The 11,777-nt window shown below is 39.3% G+C and overlaps 1 protein-coding gene across 1 annotated transcript in view; it reads left to right on the forward strand.

The window, feature by feature from the left end:
* DYNC2H1 (dynein, cytoplasmic 2, heavy chain 1) overlaps positions 1 to 11,777 on the forward strand; it is a 157,499-nt gene that overhangs the window by 46,686 nt on the left and 99,036 nt on the right. Inside the window, exons 52-55 of the mRNA XM_009999379.1 lie at positions 2,080 to 2,222; positions 6,600 to 6,681; positions 7,981 to 8,135; positions 9,965 to 10,102. Coding sequence (XP_009997681.1) covers positions 2,080 to 2,222; positions 6,600 to 6,681; positions 7,981 to 8,135; positions 9,965 to 10,102 — 518 coding nt within the window. The remainder of the gene's footprint in view (positions 1 to 2,079; positions 2,223 to 6,599; positions 6,682 to 7,980; positions 8,136 to 9,964; positions 10,103 to 11,777) is intronic.

Here is an 11,777-nt window from a genome sequence, read left to right on the forward strand (position 1 = left end):
CCAGAGAGTTGTAGTCAATGGGGCAGAATCTGGTTGGAGGTGTGTGACTAGTGGAGTCCCACAGGGGTCGGTACTGGGACCGGTGTTGTTCAACATCTTCATCAACGACCTGGATGAGGGTATAGAATGTACCCTCAGCAAGTTTGCTGATGACACTAAGCTGGGAGGAGTGGCTGACACACCAGAAGGCTGTGCTGCCATTCAGAGAGACTTAGATAGGTTGGAGAGTTGGGCGGGGAGAAACATGATGAAATTCAACAAGGGGAAGTGCAGAGTTTTACATTTGGGGAAGAACAACACCATGTCCCAGTACAGGTTGGGGGCTGAACTGCTGGAGAGTAGTGTAGGTGAAAGAGACCTGGGGGTCCTGGTAGACAGGAGGATGACCATGAGCCAGCAATGTGCCCTTGTGGCCAAGAAGGCCAATGGCATCCTGGGATGCATTAGAAAGGGTATGGTTAGTAGGTCAAGAGAGGTTCTCCTCCCCCTCTATTCTGCATTGGTGAGGCCACATCTGGAGTATTGTGTCCAGTTCTGGGCCCCTCAGTTCAAAAAGGACAGGGAACTGCTCGAAAGAGTCCAGCGCAGAGCTACGAAGATGATTAGGGGAGTGGAACATCTCCCTTATGAGGAAAGGCTGAGGGAGCTGGGTCTCTTTAGCTTGGAGAAAAGGAGACTGAGGGGTGACCTCATTAATGTTTACAAATATGTAAGGGGTGAGTGTCAGGGGGACAGAGTTAGGCTTTTCTCAGTGATGACCAGTGATAGGACAAGGGGTAATGGGTGTAAATTGGAGCATAGGAAGTTCAAGGTGAATATCCCAAAAAATTTTTTTACTGTGAGAGTGACAGAGCACTGGAACAGACTGCCCAGGGAGGTTGTGGAGTCTCCCTCACTGGAGACATTCAAAACCCACCTGGATGCGTTCCTGTGTGATGTACTCTAGGTGACCCTGCTCTGGCAGGGGGGTTGGACTAGATGATCTCTTGAGGTCCCTTCCAGCCCCTAAGATTCTATGATTCTATGATTCCTTAAACCAGCAAAAAAATTAAGTTTCCAAATGGATGGCAGACTGTGACTGAAAGAATACTGATGTTGTCAGTTGTACTCGAGGGCTGTGGAACGACTTCTAAATGTGCCTGAGTAGCCAAGAAGGCCAGTGGCATCCTGGGATGCATTAGAAAGTCGGTCGGGATGCATCAGAAAGTCGGTAGTTAGTCGGTCAAGAGAGGTTCTCCTCCCGCTCTATTCTGCATTGGTGAGGCCGCATCTGGAGTATTGTGTCCAGTTCTGGGCCCCTCAGTTCAAGAAGGACAGGGATCTGCTTGAAAGAGTCCAGCGCAGAGCCACAAAGATGATGAAGGGAGTGGAACATCTCCCTTATGAGGAAAGGCTGAGGGAGCTGGGTCTCTTTAGCTTGGAGAAAAGGAGACTGAGGGGGGACCTCATCAATGTTTACAAATATGTTAAGGGCGAGTGTCTGGAGGATGGAGCCAGGCTTTTTCCAGTGATGTCTAGTGATAGGACAAGATGCAATGGGTGCAAACTGGAACTAGGAGGTTCCACGTAAACATCAGAAAAAACTATTTTACTGTGAGAGTGACAGAGCCCTGGGACAGGCTGCCCAGGGAGGTTGTGGAGTCTCCTTCACTGGAGACATTCAAAACCTACTTGGACACGTTCCTGTGTGATGTGGTCTAGGTGATCCTGCTCTGGCATGGGGTTTGGACTAGATGATCTTTCGAGGTCCCTTCCAACCCCTATAATTCTGTGATTCTGCAATTGGTTCTATTGGTCTTTATTGATTGGAATGAGAACTACTGGTATATATTTAAGTACTGTAAGCTGTCCTAAATGAATAAAAAATACACTAATACACATAATAAGAATCCAGGATATTAAATTAATTTATTCTGTTTCTAAGCATTCCAGTAGTGTGATGTACTATAATATCTTTTTTTTCAGAAATTGCCTTGTGATAAGTATTTGAAGGACAGTAAATCATGTTGTATTTACAATACACCTACCATCATGTAGTCAGATGGTTATCTATTAAATATTTAATTTTCATTTTCTTAGGGATCCAACAAAATCTGCATGTTGTCTTGATCATGGATTCTACCAATTTAAATTTCACAATAAACTGTGAAAGTAATCCAGCACTGTACAAGAAATGTCAGGTTTTGTGGATGGAAACCTGGTCAGAAGACACTATGAGAAAGGTAAATTGCATTGATTAAAAACTGTGGCTTGTTTGAATTAATATTTCCAAAACTAATTATACATTGGTGAATAAGAGAAATATATTTACATTTGTGAAGAAATAATTGCCATTGTGTGTATTTTATTTGTGCAGTCCTACAAAGACAGAAAATTCTGAAGCACAGTTAAATAACATTAGTGTTGTTTTAATAGTTCCATTATGTTTTGTTCTCTCTGTGGGCTGACTAACAAAATGCTGGCTGCTAGGACTCTTGTGAAGCACAGCATTTAAGAATAAAATACAAATGCACTACAAGCAAAATGTTAAATCCAGTTATGCTGATAATATTGTTTCTATAATGCTTCACAGCTAGTTTTAAAACAAATTTGTTATGTGTATATTAACTGCTATAGATCTAAGACTACTGTAAATGTTATGTTTTTCTTGAATCTTTGTTAAGTGTTTTGCTTGATGGAATGGATTCAGTGTGTTCTTTTTAGGATCAAAATCTATTCAGTTCAGGATGTTCATAGCCTAAGTTTGACAAAGATGTATACACACACACAGACATATGTGTACACACACAGACACATGCAGCAGGGTCTCGTCTGGCTCCCAAACTCCTCAGACTCTCAGGCAGTTGGCCTGGATGTTACAGTCCCTCTGGCAACCAACTCCTGCTGGTGCTTTACCAACCCTTAATAAGTCTTGTGCAATCTGAAAAGCTTTTCTACTGCATGGAATCATAGAATCATTGAATGTCTTGGGTTGGATGGGACCTCTACAGGTCGTCTAGTCCAAGCCCCCTACAATAAGCAGGGATATCATACTAGAACAGATTGTTCAGAGCCCCGTCAAGCCTAACCTTGAATGTCTTCAGGGATGGGGCCCCCACCACCTCTCTGGGCAACCTGTTCCAGTGACCACCATCCTCTTATCAAAGTACTTCTTCCTAATGTCCAACCAGAATCTGCCCTTCTCTAGCTTGGCCTATCATTACATGCCCTAGTGAACAGGTCTTCCCCAGCCTTCTTATAGGCTCCTTTCAGGTATTGTTGCAATAAGGTCCCCATGGAATCTTCTTTTCGTCAGGTTGAACAACCCAAACTCTCTTAGCCTGTCTTTGTAAGAGAGGTGCTCCCTCTGATCATTTTTGTTGCCCTCCTCTGGACACACTTTGACAGGTCCACATCCTTCTTATGTTGGGGGCTCCAGAGCTGAAGGCAGTACTCCAGGTGAGGTCTCATGAGGGCAGAACAGAGGGGCAGAATCACCTCTCTTGATCTGCTGGTCATGCTTCTTTTGATGCAGCCCAGGATGGAGTTGGCCTTCTAGGCTGCAACTGCACATTGGTGACTCATATCCAGCTTCTGATCCACTAGTACCCCCAGGTCCCTTTCCACAGGGCCGCTCTCTAGCATGTCTTACCCGAGCCTCTATTGATATCTCTGGTTGCCCCAACCCAGATGCAGAATCCTGCACTTGGCCTTTTTGAACCTCATGAGGTCCACCTGGGCCCACTTTTCCAGGTTGTGGATATGCCAGAGGGTTGGCATCCTGTCCCTCTGGCATATTGACAGCACCACTCAGCTTGGTGTCATCAGCAAACTTGCTGAGGGTGCTCTCAATGCCACTGTCAATATCGTTAATGAAGATATTAAACAACACTGAGCCCAGCACTGACCCCTGAGGGACACCACTTGTCACTATTTTCCATCTGGACTTAGAGCCATTGACCACTACCCTCTGCATGTGACCATCCAGCCAGTTCCTTATCCACTGAACAGTCCACCCATCAAACTCGTATCTCTCTAATTTAGAGAGAAGGACGTTATGGAGGACCGTGTCGAAGGCCTTGCAGAAGTCCACATAGATGACATCCACTGCTTTTCCCTGGTTGACTGATGGTCGACGATGGTCACTTTGTTGTAGAAAGCCACTAGGTTGGTCAGGCAGGATTTGTCCCTGGTAAAGCCATGCTGGCTGTCCTGGATCACCTCCTTTTCCTCCACATGCCTTAGCATGTCTTCTAGGAGGATCTGTTCCATGATCTTCCCAGACACAGAGCTGAGGCTGATAGGTCGGGCATTCCCAGGGTCCTCCTTTCTACGCTTTTTAAATATGGGCATAACATGTCCCTTCTTCCAATCAGCAGTAAACCATCACCCCCTGCTCTGGTGAGAATGTTGCCCAAGTCTCCTATATAGCAACCCCTTCCAACTAGGCTGTGAGGTGATCTGGCCTCTCATTGACTCATCGTGATGGGTTTCACACCTTGACCTTGGGTTTGGCCACTCTCTTGCTAGAGCCATGGGAACAGATGGTGTGGAGTGTCTATTTCTACCTGGGTTACTGATACTCCTCCAGCTGCCGTTGTGCCTCAGGTTCAACAGCAGGTTGTACCAGAAGTTTGTTTTGGGAAAAATGCATACTCTGTCCACGGATAAAAAATGTTTTTCAAAGTGTTATCCCAAAAGCAGGGTCCATCACCTGGTGTGCCAAAAGCCAGGCCACACAGAGTCGAGATACTTGCTTTAATATCTGGTTCTGCACAGGAAAAGGAGCAGAGTTGTATTCCACAAAGCAAGCTCAGTTTCCCAAAACACAAGTGCTACTTTTATATCCAAAAACATCAGAAAGAACTTTAACATTATTCTATCACTGAAACACATGATTGGCCAGCTGATTCCTCGCTTCCATTTAGAGTGGCACTGCTCAAGAATTGCACTACTCATGCTCAAAGAGTAAGGAGCTTGTTGTTAGTAGAGGTCCCTCTAGCCTGCTGGTGTGAAAGTTAGTATGCTAATGACTCATTAATACATTAATACAGTTATTTCAATTACTCAGTGTGTCTTTCCCCAGTGCTCAAGGCTGTAACCAAGATGAGCTGTGGGGAGTGCTTCTTTCCATCCCCTTCATTTGTCTAGCAGGTGTCCTGAAAGCCTGTCTCAAGGCCGGGATGCTGACTACTTGGAGAGTGTTTTTCTCTAATTGGAATTTGGTTTTATCTAGTTCCCACTATTTCACTGTTATCTAGGCCTTGTTTTTATTCTGCGTGTCTCTTATGTTCTCTTTTATGTGATTTTTCCCAAATGTGATTTTTTTCCCCTCAAATATTACTAATTTCAATTAATTAATTAAAACAAAAGTATATTCACTTTCACTTCAGTGGGGATTTTTTTTAAAGTGGGGTCTTGCCATTTAGTTGTATGCCAGAATCTTTGAATTTATGTTGTTTATTTTTACCATTATATATAGAATCATAGAATCATAGAATCCTAGGGGTTGGAAGGGACCTCGAAAGATCATCTAGTCCAACCCCCCTGCCAGAGCAGGGTCACCTAGAGCACATCACACAGGAATGCATCCAGGCGGGTTTTGAATGTCTCCAGTGAAGGAGACTCCACAACCTCCCTGGGCAGCCTGTCCCAGGGCTCTGTCACTCTCACAGTAAAATAGTTTTTTCTGATGTTTACGTGGAACCTCCTGTGTTCCAGTTTGCACGCATTACCCATTGTGCTATCACTGATCATCACTGAAAAAAGCTTAACTCCATCTTCCTGACACTCACCCTTTACGTATTTGTAAACATTGATGAGGTCACCCCTCAGTCTCCTTTTCTCCAAGCTAAAGAGACCCAGCTCCCTCAGCCTTTCCTCATAAGGGAGATGTTCCACTCCCTTCATCATCTTTGTGGCTCTGCGCTGGACTCTTTCAAGCAGATCCTTGTCCTTCTTGAACTGAGGGGCCCAGAACTGGACACAATACTCTAGATGTGGCCTCACCAATGCAGAATAGAGGGGGAGGAGAACCTCTCTTGAAAGACTAACCACACCCTTTCTAATGCATCCCAGGATGCCATTGGCCTTCTTGGCCACAAGGGCACATTACTGGCTCATGGTCATCCTCCTGTCCAGTAGGACTCCCAGGTCCCTTTCACCTACACTGTATTGTGTAATTGTATACATTGTATAATTCTTGGACCATGAAAAAGACTTCAAAGACTTAGGCTTAGTCATTGTTTAATTCCAGTTTTGTATCCGCAACAGTTGTACTTAAGACTATCTGATTTCCTGTTGAGTTGTGCATCTTCTTAATTCATTGACCTTTGTGTTATTGTAAGAGTCCTGTGAGAATTAGTTGCTCTTTCTTACAGCCAGCAAAAGCTCCTATGCTTGAGAGAACAGGAGCTTATCAGTGGCAAGAAAAGGCAGAATTGATCTTTTTAATGCTATAAATGCTCTGTAAATACCTTATTCTGAATAGAGCTTTCATAGTCAAGTCTTTTTAAATGAGAAACTTTATTCAACTAGACTGTGGTATTTTTTTTATTGTAACTCAAATTTCCACTTCACTGTTTGTAATTTAATGCAAAAAATCATGTTCATCTTTTTAGATACCCGAAATGCTTCTGTATGCTTCAGATGATCAAAAAAATACTGGAAAAGCCCATAAGGAACTTAAGAAAAGTCATTCAGGTAATATTTAGGTGGACCAACTAGTTACTCTTACTTACTATTAAAGTCTTATTCAGTCCTTTGTTGGGCAGAGATAATAGCATAGATAGTTTGAGTATGTTTTTGCCAGCAGATTCATAGACTTTAGCATTACTCAGATGGCAGACAGTTTGCACAAGGCAACATTAGTCTGGAGCACACATCCTGGCTGATCAAACCCAGTCTTTTCTGTCACAAGCAATCGCTACATGTATTTGATCTTATAAACTGATTAAGCTGCATCTTGTTTTGTTCTGTGTCATCCTTCTGTGTTATTTCACAACCTCAAAAAGCTGGTGTTTTTAGCTTTTCTTGGTCTGTATTTTTACATGAGTCTAACCTTATAGTTGCTTATGTTACTTTAAAATTTCTTTATCTCCAGTAACTAATTTCTTGTAAGTAATGCCCCCTTTTCAGAATAATTTGCTTTTATAATGAAATGTCAATTTTAACAGTTTTCAAAACAGTATGTCAGATAATCTAGGAGACCAGGGTCAGCACTTTTTTGCAGAGTAATACTTTTAGCTACTTTTTATAAAGCATTAGTCGAAGCAGCACTTAGAAGTCATGGAGTCAAGAGAGTATAAAATGGCAAGTGATTTACTTGGGGTTTCTTTTTTTGTATTGCTTTTTAATAGGCATTCCAGCCCATCAGAATAATCACCAAGCTTAGGAGTCAGTGTTCATGCTATCATCTATCTTTATTCTAGATCATAATACTTAATTTATGCCTCAGTATTTATAAAAGGCATTCATTTATAAGTAGAGATGTTTTATCAATTTGTTCTTTTGTAGGGTAATACAATTAATTTTACAGTATCCTTGGGGTTATTTTGATAAACTTTAACAAACTGAAGTACCTGGAATGTTCAGAAAAAACTTTTAGGCTACCTGTCATCAGTGGTGAAGGAGAAGACAAAACATGTAGGCTTCCTTTCTCAAAAAGTCCAAGTGTTTTTAAATTAAATTTCTGTAGAAATAAATTTTCTTTTATGATTAGCTCTTACTAATTTGCAATTGATTTTGCCTTCCTTTCCAAACATCAGCAAACTATTTTATTTTGAAACAATTTCAGTATGTTTCTTTCTGAGGAATATGCATTTGAAATGTAATTACATATGATTTCCCTGAGAGTGCTTTGAAAAAAGTATATTCTTTGTGATACTTTAAATATCCTTAATTAGTATCTCAAAAAACATACTCAGTTGCTCTTCCTTAGTTATTTCAATGTCAGATAAGAATTACTATGTTTTTATCTGTGTAACAAATTATATTGTACAGGTGATTCTGATTTTCTGAAGTCATTTCTGGCAATCCATGAATCATGTAAAATGTATGGAGCAACACCTAGCAGGTATATGACGTTCCTTCATTTATACAGTACCATCAATAACAGTAAAAGAAGTGAGCTAATCAAAAGGCAGAACCACTTGCAGGTATGTATTAAAAAAGTTTTTAAAATGCAACTTTTCAAAATACTGTCAGGTTTGGAAATGCCTTGTGTATTAATGGGCTTTATCTGCTAACATAGTAGTTGTGTGAGGTGTCCTCTGTTGGCATATGTTCATGCTGTGGTTTCAGGAGTGGAATAGTTTGAATCATAATTCACATCTCTCTTCAAAGGATAAAGATGGGTTTCTTGGTTTTGTTAATATTTTTACTCAAGAATAAATCAGACTGGGTATGTTTTCTTGGAAGAATAAAAAGTACTTGAAAGCAGTTACATTTTTTCACCCGTAAGGACTGTGTTGCAAACAACCCATCATCTTTCCATCAATATAAATCCTGCCTCTGCTTGTATAAATTTTCCCCATGTAGCTCCATATTCCATCCCTTTTCTTAAATCTCTACAGTAACTTCCTGCTTTGTGTGATTCTTGCATCCTTCTAGTTTAACAAGCTGTTATCTTCAACCTTGTGTGCTTTTGTGTAGCTTTGGTGTAGATTCCCTGTGCTGCAATTTTCTCTTGTTTTGTGTTTTGGAATTGATTTGAAATTCCTTATAGACATATCAAACTTTTACACAGTTGTAGACCAAATGCAGTCCATCCCATTGATGTTGCTTTACTACTTCTCTGTGTGCATGACATGCTTATTTTTTAAACCCATTTGTTATCTTTCCAGTCATGATTCCTGCCCACCCTTCTCTCCCCAGTATATTTCTGGAAAGACCTGTAAGGTTCTTTAGGACATATAACTTCTGTCTGCCCTTCTCCCTTCCCTTTCAGCTCCTTTTCCTAGTGACCCTGGCTGCTATTCTAAAACCACACTTGCAAAGCTGTGTTTCTTAACACATCTGTCATAATTAAGTTACTTCCTTGCTTTCTATTCTACACTGTTTTTGTTCTGACTGCCAATATTTTTCCATCACTGTAGAAAGCAATTTAAGATTTACAACTATAGTGTAGAGTAGAAATAGCTTTTTTATTTATTTAGAAAGTAGCTGTAGTTTGTTTGTGACAAACACTAATTTACTTGTTAAATGCTCTGGTTAAATAAAGGTTATTTAGGTTATTTCACACAAATTATTATTTGTGTGAAAATCAGAGATGTGTATCCTAAATCAAAACATCTTCCACATATTTTGTTTCAAATAGATCTTGAAATAATTCCAATATATAAGTGCAAATAAAGAAAATAATTGATCTTAAGCATAATTGAGCCTTTGTTCTTTAGAGAATGTATAAATATAGAGAATTGGGATACTCTTAATTTGTTTCAATTTGTTTAATTTTTCTGGCTTTTCTTTTAGAGGAGATATAATTATATGGAGTTAATATCAGCTGAGATGGTCTTGAATTAATGAGAAAAAGGTTGTGTACTAGTTGCTGTTCCATTAGAAGTTAGTTATTTTAAAAATTTATTTTTCAGCTTTTTGATGTAGTAAAGGATCTTAGAGCAACACATCTAAAAGTGGCAAATCTCATTCTTGGCTTGAATAATGCTAAGAAAATATTACTAATATCAAGAAAATGTGGAACAGAAATTTAAAAAATAAGAATATCCCTGGATGGTTGTGGATGCCCCTTCCCTGGAAGTGTTCAAGTCCGGGTTGGATGGGGCTCTGAGCAACCTGGTCTAGTGGGAGGTGTCCCTGCCCATGCAGGGAGGTTGGAACTAAATGATCTTTAAGGTCCCTTCCAACCCAAACCGTTCTGATTGTATGATACATCACTCTTAGTTTGTGCATTCTATTAGTAAGCAAGTTTCATTCAAATATTTTTAAAATTCATTGCTAAATAACTGTTTCTTATAAACTTTTATAGGCAGGTGTTTCAAAGCTGAATGAAGCTAAAGCCCTGGTAGATGAGCTGAACAGAAAAGCTGAAGAACAAAGCATTTTACTCAAAACAAAACAGGATGAGGCTGATGCTGCCCTTCAAGAAATTACAGTATCCATGCAGGTGTTGTATACAGTCACATCAAAAGTGAAAAATGAAGAAAGATTTTAATTTTTTTTGTCTATATAACTGCCTGTATTTTGTATTTTTTAAAAAAGCATACAGAGTACAAAATCTGATGCTTTTACAAGAATTTGTCTAAGGGAATGTCTGATCCCTGAGGTTGGAATAAACCTGCTATGGGAAAGAGGATTTTATAATTAATTTGAATTTGAACTGACTGAGTAGGAAGAGGAGTATTTACTGCTATTGTTCAGTCTGAAAGTTTTCCTAGAATGTCATAATTCCAAACTAATCATTTTATAGTACTTGGTACAGATAGGAACTTTAAGCAAAACAGTGACAAGTAGCACTATTTTAAGTAACAAATAATGGGAATTAAATTTGTGAACTATTAGAAAGTATTTAATGAGATCTGGTCCTGTGTAGTTAATTTCAAAGAAGGTCAAATAATATCTCTGTGTCCATCACTCCTTGAATTTTGATTTTTCATCTCAGAAATTCCAGTTTTGGAGGAGGTAATTAGCTTTAGTAGTATTTTCTGAGTTAAGCAAAATAAATCTTTCAAAACCATATTTCTACATCAATACTTCCAGAAATCATAAATGTAGCTTAAGCTGTAATGAATCTGTTGTCAGATTAAGCAAACTTAAATAAAGAAGCTTAGTGAAAATGACATTCTATGCATGCATTAAAGCAGATGCCTGCTTTTTCAAAACATTTGGTTCACAATGCTTTGAAGGTGCATTACTTCCCATTTTTGTAAGCCTACTTCTCGGGGCAATTTTTAATACTTTTAGGTTCTGTCTGCCTACTGTATACAAATTTCTATAATAATGATTGGCTTGGTGTGTTCACTGCTGACCTCAAAGAATTTATTATTCTATTTTCCCTGATTACTATTTTAAATCTGCTGTTCTCCAATAGAGTTACAGGTTGTGTGTGTAGCACATATTACACTGGGGGACAAAAATCAAAGATTAAGCCAAAATAATGAAACATGATAAGCCCACTGACATCAGAAAAATTCCTGTAGAATTCTGATTATTTAGATTAGCATAAAGTGTAGGTGCCCTCTAACATTTTAAGGTAACTTGAAATATTCTAGTTTATGTAATAGAGAGGCTCTTAAGGTAATACAGACTCTTAATCTTCTTTCAGAGCAAGGCTTTTGACCTACAACTGACTTTTAATATTTTCTTATTCAGAGCTATCATTAAGTACATGTACATCTGCCTGAAATGTCCAATCTAGTTTTATGTAGCTAATGTTTTATGTATTTGAATGTAATTTTCAATGACATGCTGGTCTATAGCTTGGGTTAAGTGCTCAGAAAGACAATTATTAATCTCAAGTTTTTCTCTGCTTATCTGTTAACCTTTCCTACAAGTTCAACTCAGCTTGGCAGTTCCTGTTTATAGTGAAGTGTTACTTGGAAACACATTAAGTCTGGGCTCAGGTGAACTGAGCCTAGAATATTGGGGTTTTTTTAATACATTTGCTGTCAATTGTTTGTTTTGTAATTGGTATTGGTAGTCTCTGGTGCAGTGCTTTTTTCATGGGCATTTATTTATTTATTTATTTATTGTTGACTTCAGGACAGGGAACGTCCTTTTTATTGTAGTTGTTTACACTAGGTATTTATTGTACCAAAGTGCATATGAGCCCTGGAGATGGC

This window comes from Chaetura pelagica, unplaced genomic scaffold, assembly GCF_000747805.2.
Source record: "Chaetura pelagica isolate M959 unplaced genomic scaffold, ChaPel_1.0 scaffold85, whole genome shotgun sequence".
NCBI classification, from domain to species: Eukaryota; Metazoa; Chordata; class Aves; order Apodiformes; family Apodidae; genus Chaetura; species Chaetura pelagica.